The sequence below is a fragment of the Carassius gibelio genome, chromosome B4 (genome assembly GCF_023724105.1).
Source record: "Carassius gibelio isolate Cgi1373 ecotype wild population from Czech Republic chromosome B4, carGib1.2-hapl.c, whole genome shotgun sequence".
NCBI lineage: Eukaryota > Metazoa > Chordata > Actinopteri > Cypriniformes > Cyprinidae > Carassius > Carassius gibelio.
Window position 1 is genome coordinate 695,699 of NC_068399.1, and position 21,172 is coordinate 716,870.

Below are 21,172 nucleotides of genomic sequence, written 5' to 3' on the forward strand. Positions count from 1 at the left end.
CGTTCACTTGCAGAACGCAAGCTTCTAGAGTCACATAAGTCTGAAGTAACGAATTTAGGTAAATGGGTGCAGAGCCAGTGGTAGTTTTGTAGGCAAACATCAATGCCTTGAATTTTATGCGAGCAGCTATTGGAAGCCAGTGCAAATTGATAAACAGAGGTGTGACGTGTATTCTTTTTGGCTCATTAAAAATTAATCTTGCTGCCGCGTTCTGAATTAATTGTAAAGGTTTGATTGAATTCTCTGGAAGACCTGCCAAGAGAGCATTGCAATAGTCCAGCCACAGAACAAGAGCTTGAACAAGGAGTTGTGCAGCATGTTCCCAAAGAAAGGGCTTGATCTTCTTGATGTTGAATAAAGCAAATCTGCAGGATCGGACAGTTTTAGCAATGTGGTCTGAGAAAGTCAGCTGATCATCAATCATTACTCCAAGGCTTCTAGCTGTTTTTGAAGGAGTCCACTTGGGGAGAAGGTCCACTTCTGAAGCCAGATTGGTTGCTGTCAATGAGATTGTTGTGTGTGAGAAATGTAGAGACTTGTTTGAACACAGCTCGTTCAAGTGTTTTTGCAATAAAAGGAAGAAGAGAAACTGGTCTGTAGTTCTCTAAAAGAGATGGGTTGAGGTTGGGTTTCTTAAGTAGTGGAGTTATACCTGCCTGTCTTAATGATGAGGGAAAAACACCAGTGTGGAGGGAAGTGTTGATGATGTGAGTGAGTGCAGGTACAACTGTAGGAGAAATGGCTGGAAGAAGATGAGATGGAATAGGATCAAGCGGGCAAGTTGTAGGGTGATTAGAAAGGATGAGTTTTGAGATTTCTGCCTCAGAGAGTGAAGAGAAGGATGTAAATGAGTGTAAGTTTGCAGGTGATATGAGCTTGACTGATTGTGGTGTGGAAAATTGTGCACTAATGTCTTTTTTTATTAATGAAAAACGTTGCAAAGTCATGAGCTATTACAGATGAAGCAGGAGGGGGAGGAGGAGGACAAATAAGTGAGGAAAATGTTTTAAAAAGCATGCGAGTTAGATGAATTGTTAATTTTGTTATGTAGTATGTCGTTTTAGCAATGGAGACATTAGCAGAGAAAGAAGATGGGAGTGACTGATACACAATAAGGTCAGTAGTATTTTTGGACTTGCGCCACACCCTTTCAGAAGCTCTAAGCTTAGAACGGTGTTCGCGTAGAACATCAGATAACCAAGGGGCAGAAGGGGTGTTACGGGCTGGCCTAGAAGATAAGGGGCAAACAGTGTCTAAACAAGATGTAAGAGTGGAGCAGAAAGTATCAGTAGCACTGTTAGCATCCAAAGATGCAAACAGTTTAGGGGAAGGAAGTGAAGATGAAACCATTGCAGATAGCCGGGAGGGTGAAAGTGTGCGTAGGTTACGTTGAAAGATGACATGTGGAGGGGTAAGTGATGTGTCAGGGACCATGTTGAGGTTAAGAGTGAGGAGGAAGTGATCCGACGTGTGCAGTGGAGTAACCAGAACATGATCAGTAGAGCAGTGTCGTGTATAAATAAGATTTAATATAATATAGTAAATATAGATTATATATAATAGATATATAGATTAATCTCACTGTGATCTTGAAATTAATCTAGATTAATCTAGATTAAAATGGCCCATTGGAATTCTGCCGAAGGCATTCAGAATATGTGTGTTACCCAAATAAAATTGACAAACAGTAAGTCTTTGAGAAGGGGTCTCCTGTTTCCAAAATGCATCACAAACTGCTTGAAAAAGCTGTAAACTAATTCCACATTACACAAGGTGTAAACAACCTTACGCCTGTTTCACACATACTCCGTCTGCAGTGCGTATGCGTTTTTTATGCACCCATGTTAACGGATTCCAGTTGCATTCCAGGAGCGTTGTGTCTGTACCAGTGCAGCGATCGTTTACATACCGAGCAGCGGACTGCAAACGCGTCATATATGTAAAAGCACATCGAGTCCGTGCTGCACCACATACGTAACACACACAAACTGCACACGCACTGCAGATGGAGTATGTGTGAAACAGGCGTGAGCAGGGCTGTAGCTGGGGTCAGTGGGGACCCGGTGAAGGTTGTACCAGTGGGCCCTATTTGAAATTGTTTAATTTGTATGTTCGTTTATTTTTATTTAGTTGTGCTACACACAATGTTTTCAAGTTTGTAGGTTTCAAGGTACAGAAACCAAATAATTAAATGTAAAAAAGCACTGGATAGTCTTCAATGTAAAAATGAAATATACAATCAAACCTACATTTATTCAGACACCTTCAACATGTCTCACATTATTACAGTTTTGCTATTTATATAAAAAAAATATATCTAGTGTCTGAATAATTTAAGGTTGGACTCTTAAAACTACAAAGTAGTCAAGAGCAGTGAGTGATTTTCATTTTCATTTTCTTGGATTAACATTACAGCAGCCAGTAGCTAAATTAGGCGCGGTCACTTTAAGAGACCATGAACGCATCCAATATAATACACATCCCATTTTTACTCAACTGTTTACTTTCACTTAAGAAATATCTTTTTTTTCTAGCATAATTTCCAATATTTTGTATGTATTTGTCGTCACAAGAGCAAAAATAAGCAAATTCGATGTTCAAGTGTTTTGAGACGCCTTTCTCTGCGTGAGCCCTGAACAACAGAACACAGCGGTGCTGAATTGGGCTCTTTCACATATTTTTGTTTGTTCAAACTGCGATTTGTATTTGTTCATTCAGGTGCAGGAGGGACTTCGAGGAGAACTTAGCAGAAGAGAACTCGGTTCAGTGTCGCTTTCTGTGATACGCGTCTCTCTCTCTCCGCACTGAACATAGCACGCGAGTAACCAGCTACTCTGTTCAGCTTTTCCGCGTCTTGTGTTTGGATGCTTTAATGTTTAAATCGACAAGCGGTATGGCTTAATAACACGTGAAAAAGATAAGCTTTCGTGACGATGCGCAGCAGTGGCCCGTCAACTGTCCTGAGCATCTTTTTAGGCTGGCCTCAGCTAGTCGGTTATATAAAATATCAAGGTGAAAGGCATAATAGCTTGCTTAGTATAGACCCAGCTCCCAACCCAACTTTGAGAATAGATTAACGGCAATAATTTTTTTTTAATGCCCGAAAAGACTCTCACGTTAACGCAGCACCCACCACTAATATATATATATATATATATATATATATATATATATATATATATATATATATATATAATAAAAGCTATATAATTTAAAACAAGACAAGATGTCTGTTAATTATTATACTCTTAAGTTCAGGACTCTCGCGGCCATAAGTGGGTGGAACGAACAAGCCCTCATAACCACCTATCATCAGGGATTGGCTCCACAAGTGCGGTTGCATCTCACTGCATACGAGGGTACCATCAGGCTTCATCCAGCTCTCCATCCGCTTCGCCACTTGTATACATTCGTGTCTCAAAGCGCACCAGGGCCAGCCTCAGCACAGAATCCGTCAGCACTCCAGAATCAGCCCACGAACCCTTGCAACTGGACACTACTCGAATGACAGTGACTGAATGGCAGAGAGGGCTGACCTAGAATCTGTGTTTATACTGTGGATCCCCAGGGCATATTCTCTCCATGTGCCCCATATGCCCTCCTCGTCAGATGAATCAGATGAAGCCACTCACCACTGTTGTAACACTTACTGCTGCTGATGTTTCCATTCCACTCAATGCACTCCTCAATTCTGGGTCAGCCGGCAACTTCATCTCTGGCTCCCTCTGATGTCAGCTTAACCTCACAACCACGGTGACACCGTCCGCCTATCAAATACACTCAGTAACTGGAAGACTGCTAAGCAAGATACAGGTTCGCCATAGTGTCAGCCCACTTCTATTGCAAATCGGCATACTACACATAGAGAAAATTTAACTGCTGGTTCTGGAGTCTGGAATCCACCGCTGACGTGAATCCTTGGGCATCCGTGGTTAGAGCAGCACAAACCCAGTCATCTCCTGGAGATCAGGCGAAGTCCTGAAGTGGGGCAACAACTGTTTCCAGGACTGCCTGTCCAAGTTTCCTGTCCCATCCTCTCTGCTTCCTGAACAGCTTTCTGTCTGCGCCACATCTATTGAAAGCCCAATGGAGAAATGGTCCGTGGATATACCCTCGTGTTACGCCCCCTTCAGTAACTTCTTCTGCCCTGAGAGAGCCTCCAAGCTGCCTCCACACCGGCCATGGGACTGCGCCATTGATCTGCTTGCAGGTGCGCCAGTGCCAAAAGGAAGGATCTATCCCCTTTCCATACCGGAGGAGAAGGACATCTGTCTTCACCAAGTTGGACCTCCACAGCCATCTGAGGGGGTCGAGTGGATACGTGAGGGGGACGAGTGGAAGACAGCTTTCATCAGACCCACTGGACACTATGAATACCTTGTGATGCCATATGGCCTGGTCAACGCTCCCTCCATATTCCAGAATTTCATCCATGAGGTGCTCCGGGAGTTCCTCCACAAATTTGTCCTGCTCTACATCGATGACATCTTAATCTGGTCCCGGAGCTTGACCGAACATCGTCACCAAGTTGCGGAGGTCCTGAAACGCCAGAGAAAAATACCAACTCTATGTGAAAGTGGAAAAGTGCTCCTTCCATCAGCCCTCAGTGCAGTTCCTTGGCTACAACATGGACAGCAGTGGCATACGGATGGATTGGGGGAAGGTGGATGAAATCAGGAACTGGCCAACACCCTCTACTATCAAAGAACTCCAACGATTCCTCGGCTTCTCCAACTTCTACCACCACTTCATCCAAGACTACAGCTCCATTACCAGTCCCCTTACAAGCCTCCTCCGGAATAAGCCCAAGTCTTTGTCCTGGACCCCTGCAGCCACGGAAGCCTTCAACAACCTTAAAGAAGCCTTCACTACCGCTCCACTCCTGGTCCATCCTGACCCCAACAGGCCCTTCAATGTGGAAGTCAATGCCTCCACCACACGAGTTGGAGAGGTGCTTTCCCAGCAGCAGGGGAACCCCAGGAAACTCCACCCATGTGCCTTCTTCTCCCGTAAGCTCAATCCAGCGGAGGCCAATTATGACATCGGCAACCGCAAACTTCTGGCCATCAAGCTAGCACTCGAGGAGTGGAGGCATTGGCTGGAGGGAGCAAGACATCCGCTTCAGGTGCTGTCAGACCATATGAACTTGGAGTATCTGTGAATGGCCAAGAGACTTAACCCCCAACAAGCCCATTGGGCTTTGTTCTCTACCCGTTTCAACTACACGATTTCATATCATCCTGTATCCAAGATTGTCAAGGCTGACGCCTTGTCTCTTTGTTACTCACCCGAAGAAAGCCCTGAAGAACCTGACACGATACTTCCCGAAAAGCTCATTGTAAGCACCAACCTCCTGGTCCATGGAAATCGTACCCTCCTCCGATACCTCCACCAATGCTCCACCGGTTGCCCACCAGGCTTACAGTACATCAACAGGACACGGTGCACTCCACTCATCCACTCTGCTCACACCTCACTAAGCACTGGCCACCCGGGGGTCAATGAAACCCTCTCGCTGCTAAAAGAGGACATTGTGTCAGACAGAAGACCTCAGTTCATCTCGCGAGTCTGGAAGGCCTTCTTCTCACTCCTAGGTGTGGCTGTCAGCCTATGATCAGGGTACCATCCGCAGTGGAACGGGCAGACAGAGAGGAAGATCCAAGAGATCGGTCACTTCCTCTGTACCTTCTGTCATGACCACCAGAACTCTTGGAACCAGTACCTGGGATGGGCCGAGTACACACAAAATCCCTGCACTAGCCATCCACCGGACTCTCCCTCCTATTTCCACTGTGAGTGTGTGTGTGTGTGTCTCCCTTGTCCTCTTCTTGTCCACACTTTTTGACCAACGATGTAGACAGGAGGCTTCGACCGGTGGCGATCGGCCTTAGCCTTGGTGTGCGCTCCCACCTGATGAAGGGTCTCTTCAACGACATAGAGCTACTCTTCAACTGTGATAGCGCTAAACTATCGATTAATAAACTATTAATAAACTGTCCTTATCAGCAGTTTATTAATACCAAGGTTGCACACTACTCAGATTTTTGTTGTGCTAAAGATACTGGATTGCATTATAAATGACCGGCTAGATAAGTTTGAAACGTTACCTATAGAATTTCATTTGTATACACTTCTTTATAGTTTAACAATCTATGGACCTGTGAATAACACATCCTAGAAAGACATTCAGGATTCAGGGAATAATGCAATTGAATTTCTTACTGAATTGTACCTTAGTAATTTTCCCTTTTCGTATTTCTAATTCAAACTTTCTGGGAGATGTAATTCATTTAATTCAAATTCCATCTCCAAAACTTAAAGGGAGTGAATTCATACAAATTTACCCAACTCTGATTATTATAAAAAATATTAGTCCAGTTCAACTCTAATTGGATTTATATATTTAAAGGAACCAGACCTACTTGTAGAAACTGTGATGATGACTGTAGTGGCAACATCCTGAAAGACATCATAGATGAGAAAAAACTGACATCAGGATACTTTGGATTGAAAAAGAAACCTGGTACTGAATTCATACTATCATTTATAACCTAATCAAATTTTAAAAATGCATAAAATTGTTTCACACTAATAAATCTTTTTTGAATATTGCAGGGAAATGTAGCCATGGAGGTTTCTTAGACTTTTCAAGTTTATCAGAACCTAGAGGTGGAATCAACAAAGATACACACTCATCCAGCCATGGTGACCTTCATGAAGATGCTGCAAGAGTGGCTATTGCTGCGACCAGAGAGCTCCTGGAGGACATAAGAGGTTTCCTGGGAGACTCTGACTTTTTGAGGTTGGCCGACTTAAAAAAAATGTTTCATGCATGCTGTTTGAATTAATCACTACATCTGTTATTCAGAGATTACTGATAGCTGTTGACCACAGGCCAAAATAATATAATGTCTTTGAATTAAAATAAAATGGTGTTTTACATGTTTTTACATGAATTTAAGATAGATTTTTTTTCTCTTTTTTGGTCACTTACTCTTAGATTGATGGGATTCTCTCAGAGTTCAGTTCTTTGCTTTGCTATTGATACCACAGGCAGCATGGGTGATGACATTGATGAAGTACGACGAGTCACTTTTGACATCACAGACAGAATGAGAGACACTGTGTCAGAGTACATTCTGGTGCCATTTAATGACCCTGGTTAGACACATTTTTATTTATTGTTTCTTCATTTCACAGAGAATGTGTGTGTACCGTTACAGAAATTACAGACATCTCTACTCAAAACTACATACAACTACTAATTAGCGAGGAAATTAGTAGTACTAATTATTTGATAACTGACTCTTTTACACTCCCAAAGACTTTGGACCGCTAATAAGAACAACAGATCCTGATGAGTTCAAATTACAGATTAATGCTCTTCAACCCCATGATGGAGGAGACGCACCAGAGCTCTGCCTCTCAGGACTCCGGGTATGAGAACATCAATGAGTTTATTGCTTTAATTATGGTAATAAAACCAACTTCTACTTATGTCCTATACAACATACTTATATTATTTATTTAATTTCCAGCTGGCTCTGACTGGCTCTCCTCCCCAGACTAAAATATTTGTTTTCACGGATGCTGATGCAAAGGACAAAGAGTTAAAAAGCACTGTGTTGGCATTGATTGAAAGCACAAAGTCTGTAGTACGTATTACAAGTTCCTTTTCATATTATGGACATAAGACATTTTGCCAGATCTAAATAAAAGAGTTTGTCAGTCAGTAAGTCACATTTTCTCTTCTTCTAGGTGAACTTCATGCTGACTAATGGTTTTGCTGCTCGTCGGAGAAGAAGTGTGGATCTGAATCAAGGACAGTATCAGAATTACTCCACCAGGATCTCCAATCCCTTAAATCAGGTTTATGAGGATTTAGCGCTGGCCTCTGGAGGGCAGGCGATTGAAGTTACCAAAGCAACACTTCCTCACGCCACCAGAATAATAGTGGATGCCTCCACATCTTCTCTAGTAATGAAATCATTATCTAAAACCTTTAAAGTATTTGTGTTATTATGTATTTCTCAGTCACATGAATGGAAAATAATTCTTATACCATCCACAATATTGAAAAAAAAAATATATATATATATATTGTCACGGGCTGAAGAATCACACGACAGGGTTTAGTGCAAAGTGAAGCCCCGGAGGGTGTATTTATTGAATGGTGCTCGGTGTAGTGCTGAATCCTGTAGTGTCCGGTGCTCGTCCTCGGTGCCATGTGATCCTGTTTGCTGGCCGGCTGAGTGCAAGGGAACTTGGTGTCCGGTGCTCGGGTGGCGGGCTGGTCGATCCGCAGCTGTCTAGAAGGGCAAGAGACACAACGTTAGTTTCAGTCATCTGAAGATCCTCTCTTCCTTGTGTCACCTTCAGGCACAGCGTTTATAGTCCTCTCCTCATCCGCTTCAGCTGGGACCGATCAGCCCGCTGTGATTGCGTGCAGGTGAATCTCCCTCGTTGCCAGGGCGACGCTGATAGGTGCCCAGGACACGGCTCACACCCCCCCCCCCCAAGCGTCGCTCTGGTTCCTCGGGCGAGGGGGGAGGCGGGGGCTGGTGGAGGAAGAGTACCTGACAGACCTGCGAAAGCTGTCCACAGGCGGGAGAGTCCATCCGCATTGGCGGTTCCAGCTAGATGTTGCACATCAAAGTGGAAGTCCTGGAGCGCTAGGAACCACCGCGTTACCCGGGCATTGGTGTCCTTAGCCCGGGCCATCCACTGCAACGGGGCATGATCGGTGAAGAGGGTGAATTTCCGTCCCAGTAGGTAATATTTCAGCTCCAGGACTGCCCACTTGACGGCCAGCGCCTCCTTCTCCACTGCCGCGTATCGTTGCTCGGTGGTGGACAGCTTTCGGCTGATGTAGACCACCGGGTGCTCCTCACCGTCTTGCACCTGGGACAGGACGGCTCCCAACCCGGTGTCAGATGCGTCCGTCTGCAATAAGAAGGTACAGTTAAAGTCGGGAGCGCGCAACAGTGGCTCAGATGTGAGCGCCGCCTTTATCCTTCTGAATGCCTCCTCTTCCGGGGTTCCGCACTTTACCTTCTCCGGCTGTCCCTTCTTAGTGAGGTCTGTCAAGGCCGTCGATAGGGAGGAGAAGTTGGGTATAAAACATCGATAATACCCAGCCAACCCCAAGAAGGCCCGTACCTGTTTCTTGGTGGAGGGCCTCGGGGCCGAGAGAATGGCTGTCACTTTTCCCTGTTGCGGACGGATTAGGCCCCGGCCCACCTGGAAACCGAGGTACTGTGCTTCAGGTAGGGCGAGGTGGCATTTCTTGGGGTTGGCGGTGAGCCCTGCCCGCCGCAGCTCAAGAAGCACCCTCCGGAGCCGCTCCAGATGGTCCTCCCAGGTCTCCGAGTGGATGACCACATCGTCAATGTAGGCCGCGGCGAAGGCTTGATGGGGTCTCAGCACAATGTCCATCATCCTCTGGAAGGTAGCCGGAGCCCCGTGCAGCCCGAAGGGGAGAACCCGGTACTGCCAGTGGCCAGTAGGGGTGGAGAAGGCGGTCTTTGGTTTGGCGGTCTCTGTTAACGGTATCTGCCAATAGCCCTTGGTGAGATCGAGCGTGGATATGAACCGGGCTCTCCCCAGCCGCTCCAGCAGCTCATCCACACGGGGCATCTGGTATCCGTCGAACTCAGAGACCTCGTTTAGGTGGTGGAAGTCGTTACAGAACCGGAGGGTGCCGTCCGGTTTTGGGACCATGACTATGGGACTGGACCAGGGACTGCGGGAGGGCTCGATGACCCCTAGCTTCAGCATCTCTTGCACCCCCTCTTCAACCGCGTGTCGCCGGGCCTCCGGAATTCGATAGAGCCGCTGCCGCACAACGGTCCCTTGTGGTGTGCGGACATCAGATATATATATGTGTGTGTGTGTATATATATATATATATATATATATATATATATATATATATATATATATATATATATAGTGTTCCTGTAGCTCAACTGGTAGAGCACTAAGCAAGTGTAACAGGTTTACTCTGGTTGTGTTTTGTTGTTCTCAATGAAGACAATGCGGCTGGAGGAGGTCTCAGGATGTTTTATTCTGCAAAAAGCAGGTCTGCAGAAACACACAGAGCACAATTAAACTTTTTTTGGGATACACCTTCTCTCCCCTTCAGTCTGCCCGTACAGCATGGAGGAAGCAGCGCTCTCATTTGAAGAGCGAGAGACAGCACAACCGACCTCGTCAGCAGCATATGTGCTTCTAAAGATCTTAATTTACTCAATTAACAGTTACAAAATATAAGACATCAACAAAAAAAGATAAAATTAAATAAATCACAAAAACATGTCATCATTATATGGCATATGAAATAATCTAAAATATAGATTCCTCACCACTTATTCATAACAGTGAATAAATTAAATGGAGAAAAAAAATGTCAAAAATGACATTTTACACACAAAAAAATATATATAAATTTTGACAACATCACGTTTGAATACAGACCTCACTCTTTTTTGGATTTATCAAACTCATAAACTTCATAAACATTTCAAACATTTCTCAATGTATGAACACAATAAACAACGAACATACCTGCAGAAACACACAGAGCACAATTAAACTTTTTTTGGGATACACCTTCTCTCCCCTTCAGTCTGCCCGTACAGCATGGAGGAAGCTAGTAAGCAAAACCAATCTCGGTAAAATGTTCAAAATGCAATTCATTGCATTAAATTTGATGACATCACAGTCTTACATTACACTTAAACATTATTTATTTCATGAAATTAATCGATGACATAATTTACACTTGGAGGAATGTCCTTACCAGCGCTCTCATTTGAAGAGCGAGAGACAGCACAACCGACCTCGTCAGCAGCATATGTGCTATCATGTGCGTCACCAATATGTGCCCCATACAAGACAGTATTCTGCATGAACGGTTCCTACTATAATTAATTATGTACATTATGCCCCATAATAACTCCAAATAAAAATATGAAGCACAAAAACATAAGTTTTGATGAAGTTCATAACAATATTCATATTTGAACCAGCTACATTCTCCCCGCTGAACTTCATAAAACTTGTTCAATAAGGATAAACAGCCAATCTAAAAGCCACAAACAGAATAACTCAACTGACAATCAATACAAATCAATACAGCAACATATGCTTCCCAGCATACAGGGAAAGTGACCCAAGCAGGGTGATCAGGCCTACTAAGAGAACACTTGAAAATAGGGTGCCCCAAACACCACCATTATGATTTCAATGCGACAGCTACTGTTAAATGTGTCTGAAAGACTTCTGAATGTTGGCATTCTCAACTCGAAGTAACAAATAACCTCAAAAAAAAAACATTGCATGATCAATGTAATATCTTAATCATCTTATGACAATAAAGACCTGGTAACGCCATTAACTGAATTGTTCATCTTCATGTTTTGGGTCATGTTCTGAATCAACCTGTTCACAGGTTTCACAAGCCTGCCAAATCTGGTTCTAACTTGAGTCACCACCTGATTTGGGAGTGAATCCACAGGATCAGAGATCTGAACATCAACTGAACCTCCCATAGATGGAGAGATCACGGTGTCGCAAGTCATTCCTGAATTACTTGAATGATCAGAAACATCACATTCCATAAGATCATCCTGCGTGGCTGGAAACACAGATTGTGTGGTCACAGAATCCACTGCCAATGAAGGGACACTCTCTGTCTTAGAGGATGTACTACTCTGGTCATCATCTGGGGCAAGAGTCCCTGCCACCCAGGTGGCGGTTCGATCTGCATTGCTGCATTCAGACATGGGTGTTCTGGCAACGCTCAAAGCTGCTTCACTACAGTCTTCAGCTGGTACACTGCAGTCACTGAATGAGGGTTCAACTACCTCAACCTCAATTGGCAGAAAGTTAGCTTGAAGCAGCAAATTCCTATGAACAGTTTTTTCCTGACCAGTGTGGGTGTTGCGGATACGGTAGGTGTGACATTGAGGATTTAAGGCAACAACTATGTATGGAGAGGCTTCCCATTTATCTGTCAATTTCCTTCGTCCACGTTCGCCTTTGTTAGCCAGTAAAACTTGATCCCCAATTTCAATACTGCAACCTTTGGACCTCTTGTTGTATAGGTCTGCCTGACGTCGCTGACTGACCTCAGCATTCCTCTGAGCAAGGGCCAAAGCTTCTTTCAAATCATCCTTCAATCTCCTCACGTATGCATCATAGTCAATGAGGACATCGTCCCTCTCCACACTGCTGAACATCACATCCACTGGGAGCTTTGGAACCCTGCCGAACATCAAGTAAAAAGGCGCAAACCCAGTCGACTCATGGGCAGTACAATTATAAGCGAAGGTTAACGATTGCAACATCTGTGGCCATTTCTGCTTTGCCCTGGGTGGCAACGCCCTTATCATACCACCCAGGGTTCTGTTGAACCGTTCGACTAGCCCATTGCCCATCAGGTGATATGCAGTCGTTCTAGACTTTCTTACTCCAGCAACTTCCAGCAAGTCATGAATAAGCTGGCTCTCAAAATTGGCACCTTGATCTGAATGGATCCTTTCTGGGAAGCCATATACGCAGAAGTACCTATCCCACAACAGCCTTGCAACTTGCTTTGCCGATTGGTCTTTACAAGGGAAAGCATGGGCCATCTTGGTAAAGTGGTCTGTTATGACCAGGACATCCACACTGCGACCACTGGAATTCTCTGCAGACCAAAAATCTATGCAGACCAATTCTAGAGGGCTCGATGTTTTGATGCTTTCCAGAGGAGCTCTTCCTTCAGGTTCTGGAGTTTTGCTCACTACACAGCGCCTGCAACATTTAACATACTCGCGTACGTCTCGTTCCAAACTGACCCAGAAGAACCTCTGTCTCGCAAGGGATAAAGTCCTACCCTGACCTTGATGCCCAGCCTCATCATGAATGCCTTGGAGAACCTGCTTCACCAGCGAACTAGGAACAACATACTGCAATCTTCTTCTCCCACTGTTTAAGTGTTTTAATTACCTTGTGAGTTTCTCCAGTTCTCTCACGTCTAGATGGTTTCCTTCCTCTGCTCACATAGAACAAGACTCTTGACAGGGTTGCATCGTCCTGCTGCTTCTCCTGTAACTCTCTCAATGAGAAAACTGGCAGGGGACTAGGGCCTGGAGACAACAACTGGTGAGTATCCTGAGTAAGCCACTGGACCGCCCTATCCCTCGTGCCTACTTCCCATTCTGTATGAATATCAAGGATTGCAGACACTTCAACATTAGTGAGTGAACTTGATTCTGAACCTGCACATGGACACTGTTCAACATTACAGTTGTTAGCACTTAACCTGAAGATATCCTGTATGGAGTTCTCTCTGACTTGCTCCGCTTCTCTCAACAGCACACTGTACGGCTCACACATCAACCTCCGACTGACAGATCCACGGATGAAGGGCTGCCTACTCAAAGCGTCTGCGACCACATTTCTACTGCCAGGTATGTATTGGATGCTAAAGCTATAGGGGGCCAGCTTAGACACCCACCTCTGCTCACATGCATCAAGTTTTGGCTTTGTCATAATGTATGTTAAAGGATTGTTGTCTGTCCACACAGTAAAGTCATGTCCCTTTAACCAGTGACTAAACTTGTCACAGACAGACCACTTCAGAGCCAAAAACTCTAGACGATGTGCAGGGTATCGTGCTTGTGCGCGAGTGAGAGCTTTACTGGCAAAGGCGATAGGACGTGCCTTAATTTCTCCTTCTGGGACCTGTGACAGCACAGCTCCCAACCCATCCATAGACGCATCAGTGCATAAAATGAATGGCCGGCTGAAATCGGGGTGAGCCAGTACAACGGATTCTAACAGAGCTGTCTTTAGTGTTTCGAACGCCACACTGTGCTCTTGCTTCCAATCATTAGGGTTAAGTTTTTTGAATGATGCAATACCTCTCAGAGGGGTCTTCTTTCCTCTGGGTGCAGCAGTCAAGGCGAACAGTGGCTTTGCAATACTGGAGCAGTTTTGAATGAAGTTTTGATAATATAACACCATTCCCAAGAATGACTTTATCTTTTTAGTTGAAGGTGTCACTCCATCCGGCATCATCAGATCAGATACAGATATGGCTGAGATGGCGCTAACCTTGTCTGGATCTGTTGCTACACCAGTGCCGTCAATGACATGCCCCAAAAATTTCACACTTCTTCGTAGAAAATGACACTTCTTCGGGGCTAACTTCAGTCCATGTGCACTGAGCCTAGAAAACACAAGCTCAAGCCGCTCAATGGCCACTTCTTCATTTGGAGCATACACAAGAAGGTCGTCCAGATAGCATAACAAAGTGAGAAAATTCTGATCCCCAAAGATGTTGGTCATGAGTCGCATAAAGCTGGCTGGACTGTTACAGAGCCCTTGAGGCAGACGGTTGAATTCATACAGGCCCATGGGAGTCGTGAAGGCAGTGAACTTCTTGTCCTCTTCAGACATTACAATGTTATAAAACCCAGAGGTCAAGTCCATTGCACTAAAGATCACATTTCCTCCCAAAGCTGCTAAACAGTCCGCCTGGTGAGGCAAGGGGTAGGCATCCTTAACAGTCCGAGCATTTAGCCAACGGTAGTCCACACACACTCTAAGGTCTCCATTCTTCTTCCATACCAACACTAGTGGCGAAGCCCACTCACTGTTGGACTTGCGTATAATGTCCTGTTCCTCCATCTCAGAGAGAACACTCCTCAACTTCTGGTACTGTGCTGGTGGAACGCGGCGGTAAGGAAGCCGGAAGGGACGATCATCTGATAAATGGATACGATGGACAAACTCCTTAGCCTCACCACAATCTAGTTTGTGTTTGGAAAATACATCCTCATGCCTCATAATGAGTTGTACTAGCTGACTCTTCCAATAGTGGGATACTTCACATGACTCAATGTCTAAATCGCCAAGACCAAGTTTATGAAGGCTTTCACTGAGCTTGAAGGCAGGGCAATCTCCTTCATCAATGCCTCCGATGATACTCTGACTCTGCACACTCACCATCTCATTGTGTTTGCGATCCGGGTACACATTGAGGTCCTCAACAGCAATAATAGGGAAGACATCAGCTATTTTCGTGTTCCTTCTCAGTGTAATAGCCTTATCAAGGGGATTCATGATCCTGACTGGGACCCATCCATCACCAGATATAGAGGCTATGACTCTTCCCACCATTATGCCTTTCTTGTGGGTCTGCGCCTTGGACGGCTCAATCACAACAGCACTTCCCATGGAAATAGGGGCATTTGACGGAAGTTTCCCCCACACAAGGTGTTCATGTTTGGGTGAGAGAGTGACGGACTGGGCTAGTTTTGCAGTACCCACAACATCAGGGATTTCACCACCCTTCCACCTGTTAATGCCTGACAACATGTTCAGAAACTGCTCAATTTCAGGTTCTCCAGATGTCTCAGGACGATTCATCACATTCCAGTAGCCAGAGGTTTGCTTGAGTTGAGTAAGTATGAACTTAATAACATTAGTTCCTAGAATTAACTGGTCTCTCTGTCCCGGGACAACTAGTGTAGGCACACTCACTAACTTGCCATACACATCCATCTTAAGCTGATAGACTCCTTTTGGTCTGACTTTAACACCACCACAGCCAATGAGAATAACATCGATTTGCGACTGGTCAACCTGTGCAGACATCCCCATGTTCAAAAGATCACGCTCTGTTTCTTCATTGATCGTACACGCCATGGATCCGCTATCCAGAAGAGCTTGGACTGTGAGTTTGTCATTCAACAGAACTGAGGTATAGAACAGACTATCAGCCTTTTCCAACCTTGAGATATTCTGGAATAAGACGATACTGTTACTGGAGACAGACTTGCAACATTCATCATAAACAAATAAATCATCATCCACATTGAGGGTTTGACACTCCCCACTCACATAGTCCCCTCCCTTATGTGAGTGTGTTAGTTTCCCTGAGCATGCGGGTCAGAAGCAGATGGAATAGAAGGCCCGACGACCTTGTGACATTGCTTTTGCTGATGCCCAATCTCCAGGCACATCAAACATCTCCTTTCTCTCATACAATGTGAATGGGTGGAATGTTTCCTATCACCGCAAACTCTGCACGGGGGATAGCTGCGCCACTGAGTTGTTCTCGGCTGTGAGACGGGAGCATTCTGACTGGTACGCTCCAAAACCCTTTCCAGCATACTTAAAACACGCTCTAAAGTGCCAGCTTCCGAAGTTGCAGGGTCAGAAGCCTTCAAAGGAGTGTCAGGGACGTAAACAGGTGCATCTGCCTTCATACTATATTGATTGGTGACATTGATGGGGACAGTTGATACTTTAGCTGCTGCGACTTGGACAGTGTTAACGTCATGTGTTACAGCAGACAGTTTTTTAGACTGGACTTCTCTCTGGTGTTCATCAATGGCCTCCTGGATTTCCGTGACTGACCATTTACTGATGGGCTTACACCTAAACATACTAGAGAGATTCGGTTCTGAACAGTTTCTGATGAACATCATAGCAATTTCAGAACTCATGTTTTTCATCTTTTCACCTTGTTTCTGCAAATGGCTGTCTGCCAACTCAGCAGCTGCATTTAATCTGACCCAGTAATCAACAGGGCACTCGTTAACTTTGGGTTGTGTCGCATAAAAGTCAGCTAGCGGTTGACATGATCCAGGGCTTTCACTGAAGTAACGTCTTAACACATCATAGATGGTTTCAGGGGAGATGGCTTCATCAGGGCTGCTTTTGAGTCTAACCTTTACGATACTCCGGGCCCTGCCTAGCAGATGGCTCAGTACCTCATCTACCTGATCTTTGTCAGAACAATCTGCTTTGTGGAGATACAATTCCATTAACTCAATCCATTCTAGAACTGTGTATTTGTCCGTTCCATCTCCTCTAAACATTGGGGGTTCTTTGACATCAGGCTTAACTATGAGGCTAACATTAGTAAGATTTCGGCCTGCGTTAGATGGTTCAGGTGCAACAGAACTGAATGGGACTGAACTGGAGGGGGTGACTGGGCTTTGACTACTTAATAGCCGGGTGACGATGGAATCCCCTATTTGACTGCCTAATTCTCCAATGAGTTCACGTAACTGCTGTGTAACATTATCATTTGCGTCACTAGGAGTAGAAGCAGTCGGCCCAATAGGTTGGTCTGGTAGGGTATCATGTGATTGAGGACTATAAACTAACACTCTAGGTTTACCAACAACAGGTTTTTCTACACCCAACAACCCTCTGCCTCTACCCAGATATGGTGTCGTCATATCAAAGTCTTTCCTTACCCCAGCCATAGTGTACACTTACAACAGTGGTAGACTAAATACACAAGAAAACAACCCTCAGATAATGTCTGATAAGTATGATGAGAAAACAAATAAAAATAAAAAATAAAAAAAATACAGTGCAAAGTGTCAGTCCGCAGAAAAGGTCTTGTCCCTTATTTAGTTACCAGAACAGTGGTGAAATCGATTCCTCAGTCTCAACATGCAGCATTCAGACACCACGAGCACGTTGAACAACTCCGGCGATCGGCTGCGGCTGATCCAGTTGATCCAGTAGGTCACGGCACCATTTTATGTAACAGGTTTACTCTGGTTGTGTTTTGTTGTTCTCAATGAAGACAATGCGGCTGGAGGAGGTCTCAGGATGTTTTATTCTGCAAAAAGCAGGTCTGCAGAAACACACAGAGCACAATTAAACTTTTTTTGGGATACACCTTCTCTCCCCTTCAGTCTGCCCGTACAGCATGGAGGAAGCAGCGCTCTCATTTGAAGAGCGAGAGACAGCACAACCGACCTCGTCAGCAGCATATGTGCTTCTAAAGATCTTAATTTACTCAATTAACAGTTACAAAATATAAGACATCAACAAAAAAAGATAAAATTAAATAAATCACAAAAACATGTCATCATTATATGGCATATGAAATAATCTAAAATATAGATTCCTCACCACTTATTCATAACAGTGAATAAATTAAATGGAGAAAAAAAATGTCAAAAATGACATTTTACACACAAAAAAATATATATAAATTTTGACAACATCACGTTTGAATACAGACCTCACTCTTTTTTGGATTTATCAAACTCATAAACTTCATAAACATTTCAAACATTTCTCAATGTATGAACACAATAAACAACGAACATACCTGCAGAAACACACAGAGCACAATTAAACTTTTTTTGGGATACACCTTCTCTCCCCTTCAGTCTGCCCGTACAGCATGGAGGAAGCTAGTAAGCAAAACCAATCTCGGTAAAATGTTCAAAATGCAATTCATTGCATTAAATTTGATGACATCACAGTCTTACATTACACTTAAACATTATTTATTTCATGAAATTAATCGATGACATAATTTACACTTGGAGGAATGTCCTTACCAGCGCTCTCATTTGAAGAGCGAGAGACAGCACAACCGACCTCGTCAGCAGCATATGTGCTTCTAAAGATGGCGCTGTAGGCCAATCGCACGAGGTATCATGTGCGTCACCAATATGTGCCCCATACAAGACAGTATTCTGCATGAACGGTTCCTACTATAATTAATTATGTACATTATGCCCCATAATAACTCCAAATAAAAATATGAAGCACAAAAACATAAGTTTTGATGAAGTTCATAACAATATTCATATTTGAACCAGCTACACAAGCAAGCGCAAGGTTTGGGGTTCGATTCCCCGGGAACACATTATATGTGAAAATTGATAGCCTGAATGCACTGTCTTTGGATAAAAGCGTCTGCTAAATGCATAAATGTAATTTTAATTTAATTCTATCCAAAATGTCTTATTATGTGTCTTCAGGTAACTGTTTTCCAAGCCGTGAGGAACCCAGGAAAAGAAGAATCCTTCTCTTTCATTGTGGACGATTCACTGCAAAATATGACCATCTACATTACAGGCACTTCTCTAGTGTTCACCATCACAAGCCCGTCAGGTGTTTAGACAAATACTGAGACAGGTATTGCATATGAGTTATAACATTATCAGCTATCTTTGATTCCATCATTTACCTCCACAGGTGATTCTCAGACCAATGAAGAATTAAATGGAACACTAGGGTTGGTTGAGCATGTTGGCAACTTTTACACAGTGCGTCTGTCTATACTTGATCAAGTAGGCCTTTGGAACATCAACATTGCCTCTTTACAGCCCTACACCATCAAAGTGCTTGGTAACTTTTTAGTTTTACATCTCTTTCATTTACAAATGAACATAAGGCACTAGTAGTACACCCAAAAATTTAAATTGTAATTTACTCACCGTCATGCTTTCTTTCTTCAGTGGATCACAAAATAAGACATTTATGAATGTGTCAGCTTTTTTATGCAAATGTCAATGGAGTCCAGAACTACACTGGACACCACTGACTTTCACAACCCAGGCTCATGGAAAAACGCGACTGGTGGAACAGTTAAAGGGGGGGTGAAATGCTTGTTTTCACTCAATCTCCTGTTAATCTTGAGTACCTATAGAGTAGTACTGCATCCTTCATAACTCCAAAAAGTCTTTAGTTTTATTATATTTATAAGAGAAAGATAGTCTGTACCGATTTTTCCTGGAAAAACACGAGCGGCTGGAGGCGTGACGTGTGGGCGGAGCTAAAGAATCACGAGCGCCAGTAGGCTTTTGCGTTGAGAGCGTTTGGAAGCTGTGACATTACCGTGAGGAAAAAACCATCCAAAACAAACCATGGCTTACAGTCAGATTCAGCGTATATTTATGATCCAGAATCAGATCCAGAGACTGAAATTTAACAAGAGCAGCAACAGCAAAGGCGTCTCTATGTGGTATGTACTGAAACTGTATATATTTGCTTAGCGGTTTTGGAAAATGACTAAGTTCCACTTTATGTCGTCTTTATTTTATTTAATTTTTTTAAGGTGTACATGTGGAAAGTGCAGTTTGATGACAACATCGCATGTTGTTTACTTGATGTGCTTACGCGCCGATAGCTAAGTTAACAACACAGAGATATTTGAAGCAGTTTTACTCACCGCATGGGGTTCCAACACACGATCGTGACCCTTTTTCGTTGGGATTGCATTATCCTTAAGAAATAAACGATACGCAAATCCGTCGTCAAACTGGGCCTTGTTTGTAAAACAAGCATTTTCGAAATGCAGGGAACAAACACTTGCACAACTCCGTTGATGCTCTGTAAAAATAAACTCCATCTACTGGTCCCTTAATGCTGTTTTTTTTGGTAATCTGTGCAGGGTTGTCTTGCCCTGGCAACCAAAAACACACTTCTTTTGTGACATTTGGCGACGCTCGCGCTCTTCCGGCAGAAGTGCCTCAGGACCCATATAAGGAAATTCCGCTCCATCTAATGTCACACAGAGCCATACTCGAAAAAAACTTTCAGAAACTTGTGACAAACCGGAAGGAGTATTTTTGGAACAGAAATACTCCTTCAAACGTACAACTTAATTTTTGAAACTTTGTCCATGTTTAGCATGGGAATCCAACTCTTTAACAGTGTAAAAAAACTCAGTATGCATGAAATAGCATTTCACCCCCCCTTTAAGCAAAACATATATTATGGTGATTCTTGGACTTATAACAACACGTTCAACAATTTATTATGCTTATTGTTGTATCGCTGCAGGTTAATGCTCTGTCGTGTTTAAAAATAATATCAGCTATATACTAACCCTGCCCTACACCTAACTGATCGTGTTAAAAAAAGCAAATGCAAGATAAAACCGCACTTGCTGAAGCAACCCAACCATGGTAGCATGCTTCTACAAATCTTTCATAAAGGTTTGTGTTTCATGGTACTCGTACCAAAGTACTTTAACTGTAATGCTGTACCAGGTGAGCTACTGAGCATGTTTACTACTTCAGAAAAGCCATCTGTGATGCAACTGTCAAAATCAAGCACTATATTAAATGTGTTTTGATGTCACAACATATCATTGTATACAGAACTGCAAAAAAAAGAAAAAAAAGTCTTTATCAATTGATAGTAGGGATGCACCGGTTCACCGGCCATAAATCAGAAGCGGACGGTTTTTGCTTAAAATACGCAATCAGCAATCGCGTATTTTAGTCTTTTTGGTCTTTTTTCCAGCCGATTTTTCCGGAAGTGCGCCCGCATGCACAGACTTCATTGCAATCATTCGCTATCATGTAATTTGTGTGGAAGTATTTTTAAATCTGTGAGCCGGACACTGGCA

General features: G+C 43.7%; 2 protein-coding genes across 3 annotated transcripts in view; one reads left to right on the forward strand and one right to left on the reverse strand.

Moving 5' to 3' along the window:
* Window positions 1–21,172, forward strand: part of LOC127956312 (von Willebrand factor A domain-containing protein 7-like) — a 50,869-nt gene that overhangs the window by 8,683 nt on the left and 21,014 nt on the right. The window contains exons 4-16 of the mRNA XM_052554153.1: window positions 3,569–3,639; window positions 3,937–4,536; window positions 4,601–5,125; window positions 5,633–5,792; window positions 5,858–5,920; window positions 6,410–6,523; window positions 6,616–6,802; window positions 7,001–7,161; window positions 7,325–7,437; window positions 7,539–7,655; window positions 7,759–7,977; window positions 18,795–18,927; window positions 19,012–19,164. Coding sequence (XP_052410113.1) covers window positions 3,569–3,639; window positions 3,937–4,536; window positions 4,601–5,125; window positions 5,633–5,792; window positions 5,858–5,920; window positions 6,410–6,523; window positions 6,616–6,802; window positions 7,001–7,161; window positions 7,325–7,437; window positions 7,539–7,655; window positions 7,759–7,977; window positions 18,795–18,927; window positions 19,012–19,164 — 2,616 coding nt within the window. The remainder of the gene's footprint in view (window positions 1–3,568; window positions 3,640–3,936; window positions 4,537–4,600; window positions 5,126–5,632; window positions 5,793–5,857; window positions 5,921–6,409; window positions 6,524–6,615; window positions 6,803–7,000; window positions 7,162–7,324; window positions 7,438–7,538; window positions 7,656–7,758; window positions 7,978–18,794; window positions 18,928–19,011; window positions 19,165–21,172) is intronic.
* Window positions 15,643–18,631, reverse strand: LOC127956160 (uncharacterized). Of its 2 annotated transcripts, XM_052553907.1 has the most exons (3): window positions 18,369–18,631; window positions 18,163–18,218; window positions 15,643–17,678 (listed from the first exon to the last, which is right to left on the reverse strand). In XM_052553907.1, exon 3 carries the CDS (start codon window positions 17,268–17,270, stop codon window positions 15,921–15,923), a length of 1,350 nt encoding a protein of 449 aa, XP_052409867.1. In that variant the 5' UTR covers window positions 17,271–17,678; window positions 18,163–18,218; window positions 18,369–18,631; the 3' UTR covers window positions 15,643–15,920. The 2 variants fall into 2 exon arrangements, with proteins under 2 accessions (XP_052409867.1, XP_052409866.1); XM_052553906.1 differs by lacking the exon at window positions 18,369–18,631 and having other exon boundaries at window positions 18,163–18,335.

Excerpts from the sequence above, each read along its gene's own strand:
- LOC127956160 (XM_052553907.1), bottom strand. The coding sequence starts at position 17,270 with ATGGCTGGGGTAAGGAAAGACTTTGATATGACGACACCATATCTGGGT.